At 27.0% G+C, this 23,131-nt stretch overlaps 1 protein-coding gene across 1 annotated transcript; it reads right to left on the reverse strand.

Moving 5' to 3' along the window:
* Positions 1 to 20,419: 20,419 nt before the first annotated feature.
* Positions 20,420 to 21,667, reverse strand: LOC145843261 (ubiquitin-conjugating enzyme E2 ubc-18-like). Its single transcript, XM_082950724.1, has 4 exons — positions 21,632 to 21,667; positions 21,238 to 21,339; positions 20,820 to 21,003; positions 20,420 to 20,565 (listed from the first exon to the last, which is right to left on the reverse strand). Exons 1-4 carry the CDS (start codon positions 21,665 to 21,667, stop codon positions 20,420 to 20,422), a joined length of 468 nt encoding a protein of 155 aa, XP_082806850.1.
* Positions 21,668 to 23,131: the final 1,464 nt, after the last annotated feature.

The raw sequence follows: 23,131 nt of genomic DNA on the forward strand, positions 1-23,131 counted from the left end.
AAACTGTAAAATAATGTAGTAATTTATAAAACTTATCTTTGCATTTTTACATATTTATAAAAATGATGTTAAAACTTAAAAAAAAAAACTTACTAAAAATTATATAAGCTTATAAAAAGAGCTGAACAAAGCACACATTAACAAGTTAGCCTGTGGATTTAGTCCAATGTTTCCTTAGTTTTTCTTAGTAGAATTTTATCATAATAAATTGTTGAAGTTTATTAGTTGAAAGATAGTGTAAACTGTTTTTGTACAAAATATTGATTTAAAGTCCTGTTTTAGTTTTAAAAATATATAAAAATTGCCATCAATTTGACTTTAAAACTGTTTATTTGTTTTCATCAATTAGAACTAATAAAAACAGATCAATACAAAGAATGTTTTAAACAAGTAAACAATAAAGTAATACGTACACTTTGATACAAAAGTAGTAGTATTGCATACAAAAATTGATAAATTTATTTACAACTTAATGACTTTTATGTTGAAGTTAATAAGAAAAACTTATCTAAAATTTAGAGCTCTAATTAAACTTTCAAATTTTTTTTTTAAGTTTAATATCCTTAGCTCTCCTAGCTGCAACTGATTTGACAAAAATAATTATTTATTATATATTGTTTTTTTAAGACTATTTTTCTCTGAAGTTTCTAATTAGTCCCAGCTACTGAAAAGTGAAAATACTATGTTTTAAAAATATTATGTTTTATAGTCTAATTATTGTTATTTACCATTAGTATTCAAAGTTGGTGTTTTATTCTACAAACTTTGAATTCTAGCCTAGAAATATAAATAAAAAATTCATTTTATATTCAATTAGTATGAAAAAAATTGTATTGCTAGTCAAGCTTTAATATAAAAAATTCCAAATAATCATTTCTTTATCTAAAAATAAAAAGTAATTTCAACTAAAACATATAATTATAGTAAGCATAAGATTAAAAAAAAAAGTCAAATATATCCTGGTTTTTGCATTATAAACTTTACTTAAGCTTGAGGTTTTAAAATTGCCTGAAAATAAATCAAACAGGCACTAGTTGGTCTGTAATTTATTTAAGTTTATCTATTTATTCCTGTGCTTCCACTTATAATAATTAATTTATTTACAAGGTGTTTAAAATTAGTGAACAGCATCATAATAAAGAAATTAATTGAAGTATACTGATTTTTTTCCTCCACATAAACATTTATCTAGTTACCATTTCCACTGTTAAAAGTTTTTACAATTTAAAGCTTCTATAACTTATTAACTTTATTTTAGATGCAATTGTTAAAAATAAGACTCACTTAAAATATTTCAAAATACCAAGACCAAATTCTTTTAACAAATTACAAAAGGAACACCTAGCATTATTCAACTTAATATCAAGCACTTTAAAACGTTTACAATTACTCAATATAAAAACTGAAACTTAAAATAGTTCTAGAATGAAAGGAAAGAAAAATTTTAGAGAATTCAGTTTTTTATACTTTTGGACTTTAAAAAGAGCCTGATCAGATAAACTTTCGCCTATAATTTTACCAATTAAGTTGTTTTATTGTTAATCTAAAACTTGTATGCGAAAAATAGTTGCGATGATGTGTGGAATTTATTGCAGACCACTTTTATAAGTATTGGTTTTTTATTATTTTAGTTTAAGGCTTTTAGGATAAAAATAAAAAATTGTAATAAAAATCTTTGTTTTTATTATTATTGAAAGCTGTTAAATGTTGTTATGGTTTGTTGAGTGACCAAGCTCATAAAACAATATTGGTAATAATGTTTTGTTTTTACTGTAAATGTTCATAAACTCAGGTTGACTCAGGTAGGTAGTCTTTTGTAGTTAAGGCTAGTTTTTTTATTCCAATAGACCAGGGTTTGTCAAAGTGGGTCAAGTGGCCCCTTTGGGACCTATGACGGATACTCAGCGGGCCATGAGCAGCAAAAGAGCTGGCCATGGGGTCATTATTTGTAACTTAAACTATATTCTGAATTTGTGGATAAAAGAGCAAAAAAAGGCTTTAGATGTTTTTAATAGTAATTTTTTTTTAATCACGTATGAAAAAGGGCCATTTAAAAAAAAGTTTAGGATATCCTGCTTTAGACTAACTTTTTTGCTTATAGTAGAAGTAAAATTTTCTTGGTTAGTACTAAAAAACCAAAAATAATCAAATTTTGAATCTGAGCCGGATTATACTTTAATCCTTGTTCGTTCTTGACCATCTTTTAATTGAAAACACAGTTGATTATGGTCAAATAATTCATTTTGTATTTAGTGTGAGTTTAAAGGCTAGGAAAATATAATTTCAAACTAAAACACATCAAGCCAGAAAAATTCTTTTTTTAGTTGTTCTTTTTAGAATTTGATATAGAAATGTATTATCAGTTACAAAACCTTGAAACTGCATAACCTGAAAGTGTAATATGAATTTACACCAGTTTATAAAAAAGTCTTTTAACAAACATTTAGATTTCAGATGTAGATTTTACAATTTTAAGTGACTATAAACAAGATTAAACGTTTTAATGTATTCAGAATTCTCACGAATCTTCTCATATCATATAGATAAACTAAAGTGCTGATGGTACATTACTTTTATAGATCTCCCTGTACTTTACTCCTGCACATAATAGTTTTCTCTTGTTAATTTCTTCTGTGCAAAGCTCATGTACGTTTCTTCTGCACATTTATCCTGCACATTTGTTGCAAAAAAATCTTATTTTGTTGTTACAGAACTTTTAAACTTAATTTTCATGAAAAGTCATCAAAAGCAAACAAGATTCTAGAGCTGTAATGCTTATCATTTTGTTTGACCATTTAAATTATTCAAAGTTAACTTATAAAGATATATGCTTACTGAATTGTAAATAATTGATAAACACTTATTTCTACAGAAATTAATAACCTAAATAGTCTACAATGAACGCAGACCAAAAGCCAACTATATCTGACCAAGAGGTCAAAACTGATAAGAAGCCAAAAACTAAAATAGACAGGCATTTAACTCAAGGTTTATTGCTGTAGTTTTGTTTTATCAAAATCAGCAGTTCTTAAACTTACTTTACAAAAATTATAACCTAATAATAAATGTGTAAACTAACTATTTTATTTACAACCCTGGTTTTGGCACAAAAAAAAATTTTGTGCTTAAAGCGATTTTTGTTAATATAATAAATTAAAACTTAGTCATGCATAAATATTAACACAAAGTTGTGATGTTGCATATTTATAACTTTGGAATTTATAATGTATATGTGGATGAACATGTATTATTTAAAAAAAAAAATTAACATAAATAACAAATAAAGCAACATTTTAAATAAGACAAAAATTTTATAATTATCAGTTTTTTATTGCTACTTACGTTTTCGTAGAATCCGACTAAGAAATAAGTTATTTAAAAATTAGAATTAAGGTAAACAAAAAACATTGTAGGCATTACGATAAGAGCTTAAACTCAATCTTGTAAAAAAAAAAAATTTGTCAGCAATGAATTGTGCTCTTTTATAACCTAAAGTAATAAAAAAAATCAGATTTTACTTACTTATGCTTAACTTAAGTTATCTCTAACTTTTACTAAGTTATACTCATTAAGATGCATTGTTTAAACTTGAACCTACAATTTACAATGTTCACCGTAGTTTAAAATCTAATTCATTATACAACGTACGAAAATAGTTTAAATTCTATTGATAAAAGTAAACTAAATACTTGCTACTAATTTCTAACAATTATAAACAGAGTTAACTCCGGAAGAAAGATTGGACGAGATTAAACGCCTCCTGTGAGTTTATTTTGATCATTAATTAATAGAGAGAGTATAATTCTATTAATATTATTTTTATTAATTTCAAGTTTTAAAGTAAAGCTATTTTTTATGTATATAAGTTCATAAAATTCTTCAACATATTGAAAATGTTTTTAACTAGTTTACGTATAATAATATAAACTAGTAATATTTGTAAGGTATATTTTATTATAGTTGTTGTCAATACTCTTTTGGCATAAAACTTTTTCTGCTTTATATATTTTCACTACAAAAAAAATACATATTGCCTTACGTTGTTACCAAATCAACATTTTGTATGCAATAGAAAAATCAACAACTAAGTTTGAAACTAAGTTTCAAACTAAGTTTGAAAGCTATTTGTGGATGTTTTGTTAATGAATATCCACAGTGCGTTACACTATATTTGTTTCATCAATTGATATTTTCTTTAGAGATCATTGGTTTGAAGAAGACCACATTTCCGAAAGTCCTTATTTTAGGATGATCGTAAGTACATTATTTTTTTAGTAACATATTTACGAATATATATCTAACAGGGTAATTAATATATAATGTTTAGTTATGTAAAAACATATGCAATTAAATATTCATTGATTAACGACTGAGAATTATTACATGTACATCAGTGTAAATATCTAAAGTGGTTATGTTCCATAATTCTATCGTAAAACAAAACAAAAGTACTAAAATACAACTCGTATAACTTTTATTTATTTATAACAGATGAACGAAGATGGATTTGTAAAATTTGATGAAATGACCAAGTTTTACGGTTTGAAGAAACATAAATGCGGGAAAGAGGAACTAATTAGCGTAAGCTTTTATCTATAATTTTAAGTTACAAGTTATTTTAGGTTAAATTTTTTTACCGAAGGTTTCCAATACGTAAGTAATTTGAACCTCAAAAAATATAAACACTAAACTATTTGGTTTGTAAAAAAATGAAATTTAAACATGGAAATACAAGAGTTAGATATTGATAAATATTTTAATATTTTGAAAAGATAAGACTAATACATTTAATAAAGAAACTAGTTTTTAGTTTAATTTTCAAAGTAAGTTTGTTTGATAAAGTTATAAGTTTATAAAGGTTCATAACAGTTTTCTAAACATCTTATAAAATATTACAGATAGTTGAGACAATTCAAGATAAGTTTGAAATTGACGATGAGAAGCAATCAGTGAGAAAAATTCCTGAAAAACTTAAACCAGGTAAGTAATAATTTATGTCTAGTAAAATGTTAATTAGTCTGTTTCAAACATTAAAGGTATGTAAAAAAAAATATGTTTTGCATAGATTAAATACAAACGATTAGTTTCATAAGTCCAGGCACAGATCTAATTAGTATTTTTCTTTACTTTTCAATCTATTTTTTTCAAACTTAAAACTGTATTCTTAACTGTATTAATCTTAAACGTTTTAATTTTTATTTCAGAAAACCGATCCGAACTAAACCCTCACGCCGACCCAATTGTGCTAAACCGCAAAACATACAGAAGTTATTTTGGTGGTTACTTTAGATGACTCGCGTATATATTGCAGCTATTTTATTGATTTGAAATCGTTTAAATAAATTGTCTGTTTTTTAATTGCAACTACGTTACGATTTGTTTAATGTTGATTAAAAATGTGCAGTTTTTACTTACATCTATCAAACTATATATAAACAATTATAAGTAAAGTTTTATAGTCAACATGAAGAGAATAGATATTGACTGAATTTCCAGTAATGAACTAAATTGTTGTTAGTCTCAAAACTGTCATTCCACAACAGTTAAATTAATTCTGGTTTATTTCTAAAATACCTAGCTCCTTTTTAAACAGATTCTTTTCTATATTTATTATTTTTCGATTGATATTATATTCTAGCTGGTTCGGTAACTGGGTAAAATTTTACACTTGTCACACATACTTCAGTCCGTAAACTACGTGTACCTAGTTCGATCATAAAGCAAAAATATTTGTTACTTGATTTGTTATAGTGTTTATATTATGAAATAAAAGTTTCTTGAACCGTACTTAATGTATGTAAATAGTTGAACGCTATTTAACGACATGTTTTAAAGTACACTTCTGGTAGTTTATAATTAACATAGTTTTTGCAAAAAAAAACACATATATTTATTGCTTCTTTTAGAACAGTTGCTTATTAAGTTTTCAATTCAAGTACTTATTATATGAAAGCGAAAGCCTCTTAGCTTTGCTTAAATTTGCTTCTATTCAAACGATAAAAGAAGATTTGAAATTAGTTTTAGATAAAAGTTTACAACATTCATAGACGTTAAGTTGCTCACAACTTTTCAATTATACACACAAAGGAACGCTTTTAAAGCAAATAAACTTTAGTAAGGTACCTTTTGATAGACTGATAATGATCACCTCGACCACGACTCCCTGATAAGTCTTAATGAGATCGCAAAATGTCACAGTGTTGTTGATGGTCTTGTGGGCAGTCTAGTCCTTATAGTAAAATTGCAAACAAATCTTAGTTTTGCCTAGGATAACTGAAATGTTGCTAGCTAACAACTGAGTAACTGTAATGATAGTGTTAAATTTTACTTTAATGTTATTTCGAAGGCGTTTCAATACCTTTACTCAAAGTCTTAATGTCGGTTTTAAACAAACTAAATACGCCGTTAGTGATGAACAAAAATATTTTTCACCTTATAGTAAGTAACGTGAAAACCAAGTACTATACAGGTTGATCTACCAATTATTACTCAAGAAAAATGTATACTTATAATCCAGCGATTTCGGAAAGATTTATTTATTTTATTAAAGTTTAAGTAAACTGTTTTATTTTTACTAGTTACGACTAATTGTAAATGTTAAACTAACAAAAAATATAACTATAAATGCTTAAGGTTTTCATTTCAAAAATTTTAGTTTAATGTTAAGATATATAATATCAGTCTAGACAGAACATAAGGGTCAAAAATTATGAAAATGAGTTTAAAAAAGGCTGATCTTCACTTATGATTAATTTAAAGCGTTGGAAACATTTAATAATTTTTAAAGGTATTTTGTATTTTAAAAGTATAAGTTTTATTTACACTACACAAATATTATACTTATTAAAATTCAACTTTGTTTACCTGAATATATGTTTTTTTTTGCAACAGTTTTATGATGAAACACAAAATTAAAATATAACTTAGTTGCAGTTTAAATATTTTATTTTATAATTTAAATTTATCAGTAGTAAAAGTATTTATTACTAGTTACGACTAGTTGTAAATGTTCAAATAAGAAAGAATATAAATAAAGTTGCTTACGTTTTTCATTAAAAAAAGATTATTTAATTTTAAGATATATAACACCAGTCTAGATAGAATATAATAGTAGAAGATTATGATAGTTATTCTAAGAACCGCTGATCTTGACTTATAATTAACTTTTAAACGTCGCTAATATATAATGTTTTTTAATAATATTTTATTTTGTAAAGGTTTAAGTTTTATTTACACAAATAATATAATTATTAAAAACAACTTTGTTTACCTGAAAAAGTGTTTTATGTTTTTTTGCAACAGTTTTATGTTGAAACACAAAGTTAAATTGTAAGTTAACTGCTGTTTAAATATTTTATTTAATTGTTTAAATTTATCAGTAGTAAAAGTATTACCTGTTTTAAACTTGTTCCATTTTTACAACTATACTCATTTAGTCCGTATACATATATATTTTAAATTGAATTTCGTTTGAAACTGTGCTTAGAGGAAATACTTAACAATAATCTTGATGAGCCAAATGGTAATTTTCAACTGTAATATTTTTACAAAACAAAAATATAAATGTATATACAATGATAATAGCTTTATAATTGAAACAAAAAATGTTTTTAGGTTCGAACAGTCTTATTTAACAACACATAAAATCAATATACTTTAATTTTAAAATATTTAATACGTAACTTAACCTTTTAGTTTGTAATATAAACTACGACACTCAATTTTCTTTAAAGTTAAATGTTTTTAACAAACTCATACACTTGTAAAAAATATTTTGTTGTTAGTTAGGTAATAGACTAAAAGTTTTCCTTTAGACTCACTTTAAATTTAAATTTTTCATACGATCTTAGCTCATCGAAACTTTGTAAACTATAAATTTTAAAAAGTCTAAAAAGGTTCAACAGTTTTTTCTCCTTATTTTCACAAAATATATTTAAGTTGCATAGCTTTTTAAGAAAGCACTATAAAAACAATAACTATGAAAACAGTTTGGTTTAAATTTAATGTTATGTTTATAAAGATAAATAACATTTACCAAACATAAATCATTAATGAGGTTTGTTACAGTTAATTTTTTTATTAAATCACTATTTTTGCTGTGTTGTTATAAATTTAATTAAAAAAACTATTTTCTAAAACTCCTTAAATTCTACGACAATTTTAAGTTAAATATTTAAACGTATCTTAATTACGATCAAAAACTTTACTTCAATACACTATACTTTTCGATTCAATTAATAATAAACTATGTATAGACCTAAAAGTTTCAATTAGTTTAATATTAAATTAAATCATTGGTCGATGTTTTAGTCAAAAATGCATAAGCTTAAGAAGAAATAAAACTCTCATCGTACTTTGTTTCAACATTCATGAACTTATTAAAATTTGATAAGTGTCATTTTTATATTAAAAAGTAAAGAATGAAATGCAGATTTTTAGTTTTAAGAAACAACATCGTTGAAGCTAATGTTGTGTAACTAATCATTTCTTAAAGTACTTATGTTTTTATAGTTCCGTTTATTCAACCCTTTAAAAAAATATTTTTGGTACTTTAACTTCTATAAAGCAAGAAAAAATAAAGTTTAATTAAAACACTAAATGCTCATATTACACACAGTTTCTAATAAAAGATTTTAAAATATACAAACTTTTGTCTTCATACTTCAAAATAGTTGGTATACCTTTGAAAGTTAGTTAATGAAATGTAGCATTAAAACTTATAAGTTGAGAAATAAAGTTAATAAAGTTACATTTTAGTGTTGAACGTGTTATTTTTACTCAGGTCAAAATTAAATATCTGCAGTCACTAAATTGACTATATGCAACTACTAAGCCGAGAAAATTTAAAGTTGTGACAAGTTTTACATACATTTGTAAAAAACCACTGTTTATTTTTATTTGCAGTAAAAAATCTTTTTATTGAAACTTTTAATTTTTCTTTCAGGCTATATTAGACACTTTCTATGCTACTGTTAATTAATTTGTTTATTTAAGTTAATATTTGTCTTGTATATAGAAAATTCTTTTTTTTTTTACTTATACTATATTTAAGCTCAACTAAATGTATCTTACAACATTTTGGCATTTAAAAACATATAATTCACGATATAATTTTATTTCATAGAATAAATAATGTAATTAAAAGAGTGTTTTTAAAATTAATTAAGAAACCTTAAATACAGTTCAAGATCTAAATAAGCTAATTTTTCAATAACTCATATAATTAATGTATATGGTAAGAAGAGTTTAGTGAAAAACAACAATATTTTCGATGGATATTTTTAATGGATGTCATATATTTCAATATTTTGTTTTAATTACTAGTTTGAAAAATAAAGGAACTAAAATAAGATGTAAAAAAAATTTAAGTAATATTTTTGTTCAGAAGTAATTTCTTTATTTTACTCAAGTTTATAACCCTGTATTAAATAGTCAGTTTAAATAGTTTTAGAGTTGATTTTTATTAGTTAATTTGAAATCAAACACAGCTAATTCACATTTAAATTGACAAAAGTTAATTACCTGATTTGTTTGAAATGCATCCTGATAAAGACAAAGAGACAAAGTCTGATGTTAAAGCAGAAGATGAACCGGTTGCCACTTCAACAGAAGGTTTGTTATTTTCATTACACAAATTAGTAGTTCAATTGAAATTTTTAAGTGAAAAATTCAATTTATTTGTATATTTTCATATTGACTACTGATTATATTGTTTTAATAAAGAAGAGTTAAATAAACTTACTTAATCATTAATTGTTTATTTATTTCAGCAATCAATTATTTTCAAGACGCCAGAAACAAGCAGCAAAACCAGAGAGAAGCGAACAGGAACAAGCAACAAGACCAGAGAGAAGCGGACAGAGACGAGCAACTAAACCAGAGAGAAGTGGACAGCAATGGACAGCAAAATCAGAGGGGAGCGAACAGGAACGGACAGCAAAACAAAAGAAGAGAGAACAGGAACAGGCGGAAAAACCAGAGAGAAGCGGACAGGAATGGACAGCAATACCAGAGAAGAGCGAACAGGAACCGGCAGCAAAACCAAAGGGAAACGAACTGAGACAGAGCACAGCCTCATAACAACCTCAGTCGTGCCAACCTGCAAAGATGGGAAAATGTTTTCAGTTCTCATGACCCTCATCAGCCCAGTCAGCCCGGACAAAACTACGCAGCCGGTCAATATGGTACGCAAAATGCTGGTACGTTTTACCAGTTTACGCAGCAAGGAACCAGTCAGAATTATTTCATGGCTCCACCACAAAATGGTCTTTATGGTCAAAATGGTCCAGTTCATTTGGCATTACCTCATAACCCTCGAACTCAAGGTTTACTACAGTTTGATCCTTATGCTCCACTAAATGCTCAAGGCTACTTCTTACCACCCCCTTATGACCCATATAGTCAGATGCTGCCGCAAACTAACCCGTACGGTCCACAAAATGGTCGTTTTCATGTGGCACCTCGTCAAAATATTCACATTAGTCCGTGGTTACTTGGCGCCCCCCAAGAGGACAACCCATGGCCAAGCAACCTCCATCGCAGTTAACTCGTCAGTGAGTTGAAGTCAAGTAGAAGAAGTTGAGGAGCTGGGATTAGAAATTGAAAAGTCGTGACGTCATTTGTTGCTTCATATATAGCTCGTTTCTGTTTATAGGATTTTATTTGTGTTTTTTTCGTTTGTTTACTTGCATTATAAGTAAGTATCTCATTGTTTTTATTAAGTGTTGAATAAATTTATATAATATCAAGCTTGTGTTTTAACTGAAACTAAGAGATGACTTTATTTTAATTTTTTGTCAATTACTACAAAGAAGAAAATTGAACTTAAAAAAATTCTCGGGGAAGCTCAGGGAAGTTTCTGGTCACTTAAGGTAGTTTCTGGTCTCTCTGGAAGGATTTTTTAGGCAACCCTTTTACTAAAGCAAGTAGATCTTCTAAAATCTTTCGAACTTCTAATATCTAAGATTTTCAAGTTTGCAAAACTTTACAAATTCACGAACTTTTGATACTATTGAGACTAAAAGCTATATTAGGTTATACATGTGTCCATTAAAAATGAAAAATAAAAATAATTGCTATAGATTTTTATTTTCTGTTTTTAATATACACATGTATAACTTCTTTAGCTTTTATTCTTTTCTAACAGTATTTAATTTTTACAGAGCTTCGTTGAAGTGTGTTAATCCTTAAACACACAGAAACATAATGTTAGTGTAATAAAGAAGGGATACTGTATAATTTGTTATTATTATGAATAAGTTTATATATATATAATGTTTATTTTGAGATGTAAAACTCATAGGACTTTTGTGCTTATGCACTCATCAGCTTCAAAATAAGTTTAAAATAAAGCACAAAATAAAACACACAAATGAAAGTTAAACATTTATCATAAATAGACTATGACGTAATTTTGAAACTATCAAAATCATGCAAAACGGCTTGTGCAAAAATTAATTTACCAATCGACAATAAACTGGCAAAGATTTATAAAGCTTCAGTGAGTATCTATATGTTAGTACAAATAAATACTCTTTCAATTAAGTATCTCTTTCAATTATTTAATAATTGACTTTATGTATTAAATATATTTTTCAATTCTTAATCACGTTTTTACTACCAGCACAACTCAATTTTTATATAAAATGGAATAAGCAAGTTTTTTATTTTCAGGTTTTTTGAACAAATATAACTCGCGGTTCACATAATTCCTAACTTAGGAGCCGGATCATTAGCTGTTGTTTGACTACCCCTTATATAGTGCAATATAAACTTTTTTGACTTTTTATTATAAAATACATTAAAACGGAGTATCTTTAAATATTATATAATACACTACTCTATGGTAAATTATATGTATTTTATCTATTTGCATGCGTTAGCTTGGTAAATTACTTTTTTAGCTGTTATATACGTGTTTTAAATTTACTTTTTTTCTATAATTAATTTTAATAAGTGATGCTCGAGTTGCAACGTTAAATCAATTTTGACTCACAAGATAAATTCACGTTTAAAAACATAAAGCAATAGCATAGTGTTTAATTTTGAAATAGTTATTAATTTATAATGAAACACGGTTAAAAAATGAAGTAGTTTATTCAAGTGCGTTAGAATGAACAAGTTACATAAGTGCTCCTAGACCAGTGCCAACAAAAAATCAAAAGAGCAACAAAAAGTTTATTTTCAATCGCTCTTTTGATTAGTATGTGATTTGGTACTAAAAAAGTAACTTCAATTTAAAAAACACACTCGAACATATAACTTCCTAAAGGTTCATCCTTCTCAAGGTCTCCATCATCTCATCACTCGCATTGGCGCTGTGTCCTTCCCGGAGTCTCTGCTGCTCTTCATCCGCGGGCTGTCCACTAAAGGGCCTCATGCGACCATATGAAGCGTTTTGGGCCTCTATCTGTTGATGCGGACCACTTTGGTGGTACTGCGGTGGTTGGAACATCATGGACTGTCTGACGTAAGAACCAGCAAAGCGACCATTTTGTGGAATATTCTGCTGCATCGCGTACGGACCAGCAATTCGACCATTCTGTGGAACATTCTGTTGCATCGTGTACGGTCCGGCAAAACTTCCAGAAAGTAAATACCTAAAATCATTCTGTGGTCGCATGGACGGTACAACTTGTCCGCCATACTGATGATGAAACTGCTGCTCTGGATACACGGTTTGACCGGTGTACAAGGGCTGCCTTGGATACGTTGGCTGCCCTGCATACATAGGTTGTCCTGGATTCATGGGAGCCTGGTGCTCTGGATACACGGTTTGACCGGTGTACAAGGGCTGCCTTGGATACGTTGGCTGACCTGCATACATAAGTTGTCCTGGATTCATGGGAGCCTGGTGCTCTGGATACACGGTTTGACCGGTGTACAAGGGCTGCCTTGGATACGTTGGCTGCCCTGCATACATAGGTTGTCCTGGATTCATGGGAACCTGCTGCTCTGGATAAACGGTTTGACCGGTGTACAAGGGCTGCCTTGGATACGTTGGCTGACCTGCATACATAAGTTGTCCTGGATTCATGGGAACCTTGTGCTCTGGATACACGGTTTGACCGGTGTACAAGGGCTGCCTTGGATACGTTGGCTGCCCTGCATACATAGGTTGTCCTGGATTCATGGGAACCTGGTGCCTTGGATACATGGGTTGCCCGTGGTACGTGGGTACTTGTTGCCCGGAGAGCCTAGGTTGTCCTAGGTGCATGGGCAGTACCGGATAGGAAGTCTGGCTGGGGTGGGACTGCTGAGTGAATTGGCGGGATGCGGGGCTCTTTTGCCCAGCCACGGATGGGTAACCATGGTAACCTTGCTGCTGATTTTGCGAAATGTGAAGTTGACTCAGATCATTTGGATCAGGCAGGTTTTGTTGAGTTGCATCCGCATTCAGGTTAGCTTGTGGTCGAGTTTCTGAAACAACGATTAGAATTTTAATAATTCATATATTTTCATTAGTTTTAGAAATTAAACTAAATAAACATACGGAAACGTAAAAAAACTTTTAACTTGAAACTTGTAACATTTTGAGAGTTTTTTATTTATATCTTTTTGTACTTCAAACTAGACTTGTTAAATTAATATTTCATATAATTAAACAACAAACCTGCGCTTGGTAATACGACTACGGGTATTTTTCTCACCGATTGCTTTTCATTGTCAAGCTCCAATTTATCCTGAAGTGTTTCAATTACCTGCAGTGTATAAATAGTTTAAGTTTATTTATACTTGAATACTTGTTATATACTTGAAAATTTTATCTATTGCAGTTTCTGTAGTTGTTTCACGTTATTACACTTTTGTTAAAAGAAGATTGTTTTATTTGAAACATATCATTAAAATCTCCAAACCAAACTATCTTTAACATTTTTTGGAAAACAACATGTTAAACTTTATTAATTCATTTTTAGCTTGAAGTAAATCTTTTTAAAATGAAAAATCTTTGATAACATATGGTAATATAGTGTTTTACTTTAGCCAGTTATAGTCAAAAAATAAAATGTTAAAAAATACTAAAAAACAATCTACAATTTTCTTTAATGCTATGATAACCATACTTTTTAAAACAGTACTTTTTAACAAATATCTTGTATTGTTTTTAAAAAGTGCTGTATATAACAAAATAGAGAAATATCGTTACAAAGATACAGAATAAATACCAAAGTAATTTTTATTACATATAATTAATCTGTATTGAACATTGTTAGGCACTTTAAGAAACCAACTAACCTCAATCAGTTCTTCTTTTCCACAATTTTTCTTTTTCAAAGAATAAAAAGTAAGAAGCTTGTCTATTCTAACAAAACCTTGTTCATTCATCTGTAAAAAAAAATCTTTGTTAATTAATTTTTTAAGTTTTTAGTTTTATTTATTGTGAAAATTTTTACTTATTATAATATTGAATGTATGCAAACGATTTACTTTATGCACTGCAGTTGTAGTTTAAATATTAACTAAACAATCTTTATAGTTAACAACTACAAAATGAACAAGTTTGCAAATATCTCATATTCTACTCATACATATTGTAGTTGTGGTTTCGCGTGCCAGCATAATAGGTTTCCACTTAAGCTAATAAAACAAAATAGTACTAGTTTTATATAACATGTTTAACTTACTTGTTTCTTAAAATATTTACCATTTTTGGAATTCAAATGATCGTTGCCAAACCAATAAAGTCTGAAAAAAAAGTACTGTGAAAACAAAAAACAACACTTAATGAATTAGTTTATTAATTTTTTATACTTTTAAATCAATATATATATAAATAGTAATGTGCAAGTTTATGTGTTATGTACTACCAGGTTTTGATAGCAAGAACATTACGACGTTTTCAAATATAATAAAAAAGCAAACTGCACATAAAAATGTCGCTTATCTTAAAATATGTTAATTAGTTAATTATCAAATTTTAAAAGATCAAAACAAGACAAACTTATCTAGTTATATTTTCGGTAAAAATAAATACTAAATGTAAACTTACACAAGGTCTTCAACAGTTCGTTCTTCTACTTTTACAGTTGTGCCTGTTTACAATTTGGTTGGTTCAATTTCATTAGAGTATATTTATATCAGAGGTTGTTGCTTTATTATCGGTTATTATCATTAATTTATAGTTTAGTGGTAACATAAAAATAAAATCAATTAAAAGCTCTAATAGTTATAATAATTTTTTTTCAACGAAATTTTCAAAGAACTACTGATTTTAGCATACAGAACACAATGAAAACCGTTAGTTGAATTCGAGGCTGGTTCGACTTCCGGTTTGTCTTCATTTCCGTTTTCTTGTGGGACCAACACTGTTGCCTGTTGATCCGATGAAGTTGCCTGTAGATCCGATGTAGTTTCCTCTTTTTCCTCAGAAGTTTTTGCAACATTTTCAGCAGCTGGTGGGGAATTGACTGAATGCTCACTACTGTTTACCTGTGAAGTGAAAATTTATAGGTTGAGGTGAAATTTATTTGCAGAACATAAGTTTTAATTGATGAGTAGAAAATTTAAGGAATATATGACACTGTCAAGTTGATATTTCTTATCTCATAACGAACTTTTTTTAAAGATGTCTAAAACAATAAATAACAATTGAATCAATTAACTAATACGCTAGGAACAACAATATTGTATGTACAGAGTCAAGTTAACTTTATAGTTTTATTATTAATATTCTTTTTAATATTAAATAAATTTAAGTAATTTGATCATTTTACTTTCAAAATGTAGTATTTTGTTATATCTTAGAAATACCTCAATAGAAGTAGCCGGTTTGACATCCTTTGAAACAATTTTGTCATTTCCATTTTTGTTTACAACAATTTGTGGCATGACTTCGTTGTTGTTCTCGTTTTTATCCAATGCAGTTAGATTTTCACGAGTCATTTTAATTATTTTATTATTAAATATGCTGTTAATATTATTATATGTATCAACTATTTAACTTAACATATTTTTTATTATTAATTAAATAAAATAAAGTTTTTTATTAACTAAGTATTAACTTCAACTTTTAGACTTTTACAGTTAGTTAAGGTTTTAGTTAAAGAGCTTTATACTGTTTTTTTGAAATGCCAGATTAAAAATAACAAAAAAAATTTTACTACCTACTAAAGCTTTACACAAGGCTAAAAGTAATAAACTTTTTAAATGCATCATAACATTAAGTTTACTTTTAGTCACTTAAAAGGGTTAAATTTTCTGATATAACTTCTGCTAGGTAAAACATCTGTTAAAATTTAAGCTTATAACTCATTTAATTAATGAATAGCATAAATATGATAAAATTGTAGTTTGACATTTTTCGCTCAGCTTATAAATCATTTTATTAATTAATAGCATAAATATAACAAAATTGTAGTTTGACATTTTTCGCTAAGCCTATAACTCAGTTTATTAGTTTACTAGTTTATATATGATTAAAATTGTAGTTTGATTTTTATCACTCAGCTTAAAACTCAATTTATTAGTTTACTAGCTTATATATGAATAAAATTGTAGTTTGATATTTTTTTTTAGTTTATATGTCAATTTATTTACTAGCTTTAAAATATAACAAATTGTTATTTGATTTTTTCGCAAATCTTATAACTAAACATGTTTATTTACTATATTAAATATGAAAATTTAAAGTCTGATTTTATTAGCTTAGCAATAATGTTTTGCTTTAAAATAAGGTAGTAAAGTTTACCTTAAATTTCAAAATTAATCAAGTAGAATGGAAATTATATTATACATAAAATTAATATTTTTAACTAAAATTAACAGTCACTCTAAAAATGAGTTTTCTCATTATTATAACATTAAAAATAATGTTTTAGTAATTCCTAAAAATAAAAAAACAAACTTTTAGTGTTAATAACTTTTTTAAACCGTAAAGGATTTCTAAACACAATCATTGTTTTAGATTTTAGGATTTGAACTAAATATAAGAAGTTTTTATTTTTATTGATAAAAAGTAATGAAACTTAAACATTTAATTTTTTAAATACAAATTAAAGTGAAAATAAATACAACAACACATAAAAGCAATAGCTAACTTAAAAAAGAAAATTGACAAAATTACATTTAACTACAATCCACAATAGCCTGGTTTATAATCAAACTTTAAATAAAACTCTAAGATACTTTGATTTTAAACAAAAGTAAAAAAATTAATCCAAATAATGGTAAGTACTAAAGCAAAACAAAAAAATCTATACTCGTTTAGTTCACTTTTCAAAAAAAAAAGCTAATCATTGAACTGAACAAACTTTAAAAAATACTTTTACCCATTTTAAAATCTTGATAAAGATGAAACTGAAAAACTAGTATTTTTAAAGGCTTTTCAAAGACCTCTCCTCAATCTTTTTTGACCTCTCCTCAATCATTATCAGATCCAACTAAATATTGATTTTTAAGTAACTAAATATATAAGACAGTTTAAGTAACTTGATATATATATATAAAAAGTGATTTTGTAATGTGTTTCTTTTAGAATGGATTTTATAAGCTCAAGTATTCCCTCCTGTATCTTATATTTTTAAACATTGTTTTCAGGAAGTAAGTGTTAAGCTCTTTTATCAGCTTATTTGTGTAATATCAGCTTACAATTTAAATGTTTTTAATTAGATTTTATGCAAAGTAAGCGTAAAATAATTGTCTCAAGTTAAGTTTGTATTTATTGTTATCTTATTTTCGATTGAATTTACTAGCTTTGTGTTTTGATAGGTTTATAAACAAATCCACTAACTTTGAAGAATTAATAAAATCCTATAATTTTCAAAACTTAATAGGAGGAAAATATATCTCAAGAAATATATATTTATAAGAATATAGTGAACAAAACATTGGCGAAAGTCAGCAGAGTAGAAGCCTGGACTTTGTATGCCGTGAGACAAGCTCAAGTTTAAAATAAGGGTTGATCATAGCAATCTGATTATCAGACTATAAGCTTTTGGTAGACTGAGACCGGTTTCGTCCTGATTAGGACTCATCAATCAGTCACAACCGAAAAACCAGCAATATTCAATATAAAAACGGTTAATACATGCAGGCATGCCAACAATAGTTGCTTCATGCCTGCATGTATAAACCGTTTGAAGATTGAAGACTGCAAGTTTTCCGGTTGTGACTGACTGATTTGCATTCTAGCAGAGTTTTTTTTTTCTTTTGGAAAATAACTTCGTTTTTACAATAGCACCAAGTGATCCATACAATTGTATACATACAATAAGCAGGAATTTAAAACTACTTGAACTCAGTAAGCTAATTTTGTAACATTGAAAAAATTAACTAAATGTTTTCCATTGTATACAAAAATAGTGCACAGTAAACAACTAAAACATTATACCTTTAAAATTAGGGTTTTTTTTTAATATGTATATTTTAACTAATTATTTATAAAGATGTTTTAAACTTTAAATTTAAGTGTGCACCGAAACATTTGAAACATCATACCGATAAAACATGAAGTAAATTCTATACTTTTTAAAAATTTGTTCGTAACACACTTTAATTTTATCTAAATAAACTTTATGTGCACATGAAATTAATTTCTGTGCCCACAAATGTGTACAGATGCTTAATTTTATGTTTTTAACTTTTTTTTTTTATTTATATTAAGTTTCGGTTAAGCATAATATTTTTTTTACCGAATTAGGCTTTTAAACTTTTATTTGTTATAAGGCAAAAGAGTTTGTGAGAAATATTTGAACAAGAAATAATAATTTTCAATGACTTTCAAATACATTCGTTTATTAATTCTTATAATAATAAACTATATGTCAATTGAGAAGCACTACTTTATTTAAACCATTTAAGTGCTCGTATTGGTGATTAAAGTCTATAATGACAAGGGTTGCTGCATGCGAACCAAAGAATTTCAACTGAAATCCTTAGTTAAATTGAAATAAAAAAACTTAAGAAAAAATAAACTGGAATGACTTGAAACATTGAATTTTTTTTTTTAATAACGGATATTAGCTCACTACTCTAGCCATCGCAGGCTTATTTCACGATTTTTCACGAACTTGGGCTCTGAAAGAATAAGAAAAGAAAACTTTATGAAAACGAAGTAGAAAAAGAAATAAATACTTTTATTTTTAATATAATTATTTGTTGCACCTTTTTGTTTGTTCTTTAACTGTTGTTTATCTTGTTTTAGAACACAAAAATCATGGCCTATTTAGTAGTCTAGTAATTTTTTTCACAGTGTTAAGTGATGATAACAAGTTTTACTTTATTCTAAAATACCTAAAAAAATGATCTTTTTATTGTGACTTAGGTATTTCAGCCAATGTTTAATGTTAGACTATAACTGATAAAAAATCTAAATAGGTATTATACGTGTAGCTAAAAGAAATTAAAACTAACTCCCAGTTAAAAAAAACTGGCTAAAACTAAAACTGTGGTCCGCGAAATTTTGAAGCTTGAAATTTATCATCTGCCTACCGAGAACCTCTTATTTTCAACCCGCGATCAAATCACACCCGATCAAATCCGAGAACTGCATACCGAATAAGAATAAAGGTTAGGGGTAACAGTGATAGAAAAAAAAAAATTAAATTAAAATAAAACAAAAAAAATAAAAAATAAAGGAATTAATAAATATATAAAAAAATCAGTGGGAATTGATCGTGGGTTAGAATTAACAGTATACCAGCTTACTGACCATCAAACTAAAGTAAAGTTTATTTCTAGAAGATAAACTATAATTCCCGAGCAGAAAATGAGAGGATAGTATGACATGTTTCTTTAAAATGCAAAGGACATACAGAACCAAACTTTAAAATAGCCAATAATTTTTTTTTCTTGTTTTAACTAATAAACTAGCCTTATATTGTTTGAAATTAGAAACAGATTACCTATTTCATACATTTATTTATAAACTAGCTGGCTAAGTAGTGTACTACACTAACGTTATGTACCAAATAAAACACTGTTATGAGCAGTAATAGAAATAGATATGTACTTTTAAATTTTAAAAGGTATTTATTTAACCTCACATTTGTTTTGGTCAAAATTATAGCTTAAATTCATTTGAAACATTAGATTGAAACAATTTTTGTATTATAAACTATTAAAAACATTTTATTGGTTATTATTCATTTAGCTTGTAATAGTTATATGCTAACAATGAGTACCATAAATATACTTTTAGTGAGCTTCTTTTATTTATACTGTTCATAAATGTTCAAACTGAAATTTAGTGCTACGTTTTTCTTTAACTTTCATTTCAATAGAAATCATTAAAAGTTAAAATAAGAACTGTATGAGGTCAATTAAGTAGAAGAAAAATATTTTATGTATCTATATTCAAAGTAAAATCATTATTATTAATAGTAAATGGTCAAGTTTATTGTTGAAAGTGCTCTAAAAATCAATTTTCTAAAAATAATTTATCTACTAATATAAATGATTGACGCTTGAGTGCGTTTCAAGCTTAACGCTTCATTGCGTTCTTCTTGGTATGCTCGGCTGCTTTCTTGTCGAATTGTTTCTTGTCTTTTACGAAAAGCTCTCCGATTTCTGGCACCAATGCGTGAGTACCATCCGGGTTGGCGATGCGATCGAACATTGCTATTAAAACTGTTGAAAAATACTCAAGTTTTATGATTTATTTCTCACTTCAGATGTGAGTAATTAAAAGATGTTGATTAAACTAAAAAATAAGACAAGGGATAAACAAATTCAATTCTTTGTACATACAAAACATTAATACAATTATTTCATTATTAAACTTTTTGTGCTATTTTATTCAACCAAATATAATCTATACGGATAACTATGCTTCTTAATTAGCAATCCGTTATTTAAGTAGTACTTTACACTAGACAACTCACCTGAATTGATTTTGGTTGCTGGCGCCCAATTGTCAGCGGTGAGAAGCGGAAGGCAGACTTTTCCGTTGGCGTCCACGTTACAGTGGTAGATTGGAGTGGTAAAATTTATTGTGGGTGGTTTGAAGGGGTAGTTATCACAAAACTTTATGTTCACCATGAACGAACCCTTGTCATATGGTTTTCCCTGTAATAAAAGGTATTGTACTGTTTTAAAGTATTCTAAATCAAACCTTTTTGATATAGGATTGCTTTTATTTCTAATTTAAAATTAAAAAAAAAAAGTTTCTTTAACATTCTTTTTCATTAGTTATTTATCAAATTAAATGTTTATTGTTATGAAAGTTGAGCTCTTAATTAATTTATAAATATTGTTAACAATTATATCATAAAAGAAATATTCAACATAAAAATTACTTACAGGCAACATTCTTATATTCCACTCTTTGATGTTAGATCCATCAGCGAGTTCCAAATCTGTGAATCCATCAGGAAGACCTTGGCTACACAACAGTCCGTATTCCTGAGAATAAAAGTTTTAGTTTTTCTCTACAGAAGTGAGGTTATTGCTAATAAAGAACAAACGATTAATAAAAAGGTTTTTCAAAAGACCTTTTTTAAAACAATTGTGCGTACTACTTCTTAACAAATATTTTTTTTCATTTGAGAGCTTAAAACTATTAAAAAGGTTATTTTAAATCATATACCAGCTAAATAGTTTTTTTTAATGTTTATATAAAGTAATAATATTTTCTAGTTGTGGAACTTTAAGTATTAAAAAAAGTTATTAATTTATATATACACAAACCACTAACTTTTTGACATCTCTTCAGGCATTTATCTACAACCATTTTGATTTTATTGTTTTACTAACTGTTTTACTAATCTGGAATGAATTACTGCTAGGTTTTATATCTTACTGATGCAATACAAAATTTATAATATTATAAAATTTTCAAACTTGAGTTTTAAATATAAAAGTAAACAATTTTTAGTTTATTTGACTTCTAAAAACTTCTAAATAAAATTAAGGCATAAATTAAAATAAATAAAAGAAACTTTTGGACTATTAAATACTAAAATTAGCAGAAGTAGTCAACTGTTTAAGTTTATTTTTCCATACATATAAAAATATTTATTTAAAATTAATACTTATTCACAAAAGATCTGCTTCAAAACAAAGTTTTATAAAAATAACTTATGAAAATGTATTTAATTGTAAATATTAAGTGAAGTTATGCTTGCCCACTTCTAATGTGTTATTACAGATTTACATAATCAACTTAAAAGTTTTTTTAATCAACTTAAAAGTGAAGTCAACTTTTAATTAACAACATATGGCAATTTTGCTTATGTAAAAAAACATATACCAGATTTATCACTAAACCAAGTGTTAAGTAGGTTTGCCACTGGTTTTTGAGAAATTTTTATTCAGGTTTTCTGTATTACTTCTAGGTTTTTGATAGTACATGTTTTTGGCAAATTTTAAGGTTTAAAACTTTTTTAAGCAATATAAAACATTGAAAAAATGCAGTATAACTACTTTAGTGTGGTTTTTAATTTTTAAAAGTTTAATGATGACAAAAATATTTTATACTTATGATAAATTACTTATTTTAAATTGAATATTTACTATTTAACATATAAAAATTTGTTAAAATTTCAGGTTTATTTTAAAAATTTCTTAAACTCCGGGTTTTTTTGAGTTTTATTTTGCAAAATTAATTGTCAAATTCTTGTTAATCCAGGTTTTTGTCAAACCTGGTTAAGGTTTTATCAAGATAATTTTAGTCAGCCAGCTTGAGATTAAAATAGCTATTAAAAATTTACTCTTAACCAATCTATGATACCGAAAACTACCATCACATTAATTCAAAGACACCAATAAAAAAAAGTTAAAACAAATAAAGAGGATAAAAAACAATAAAAAAATATTGGGGCTTAAAATTGCATTCAAATTAGGCTGAGCTTTGCATAAAATTCTAAATAAGTTTGATTTATCATAAAACTGTAAGAAAAACTTTAATTTAGCCTGAGTTAACCAGATTTTTTTAATTTTTTTACATAACTCTTAAGAGTGTATAATACATACTAAAACTTTTATTAGAAATTTGTGGATGGTTATCCCTTTTAAAAAGTCAATAGTTAATTTAAAGTTTGTCATGACACCATAAAAACACAAACTAAAACTAATTATAACTGACTTTTCAAAGATTTTTTTTCTTGGGAAGGGTTACCAATGGTTTTTGGAAAATCTTCTTTAGGGTTTCAAAATTTTTTCCAGGTTTTTAAAATTTCACATTTTAGCTTTAATT

Source organism: Thalia democratica, chromosome 8 (assembly GCF_965202585.1).
Source record: "Thalia democratica chromosome 8, ktThaDemo2.hap1.1, whole genome shotgun sequence".
In the NCBI taxonomy this organism is placed as follows: domain Eukaryota; kingdom Metazoa; phylum Chordata; class Thaliacea; order Salpida; family Salpidae; genus Thalia; species Thalia democratica.

Coding starts and splice junctions, on each gene's coding strand:
- LOC145843261 (XM_082950724.1), bottom strand. CDS start 21,667: ATGGTTGTAGATAAATGCCTGAAGAGATGTCAAAAA. Junction 21,340..21,631: donor GCCTGAAGAGATGTCAAAAA/GTTAGTGGTTTG, acceptor TTTTATTCTCAG/GAATACGGACTGTTGTGTAG. Junction 20,566..20,819: donor AGCAACCAAAATCAATTCAG/GTGAGTTGTCTA, acceptor ATTTTTCAACAG/TTTTAATAGCAATGTTCGAT.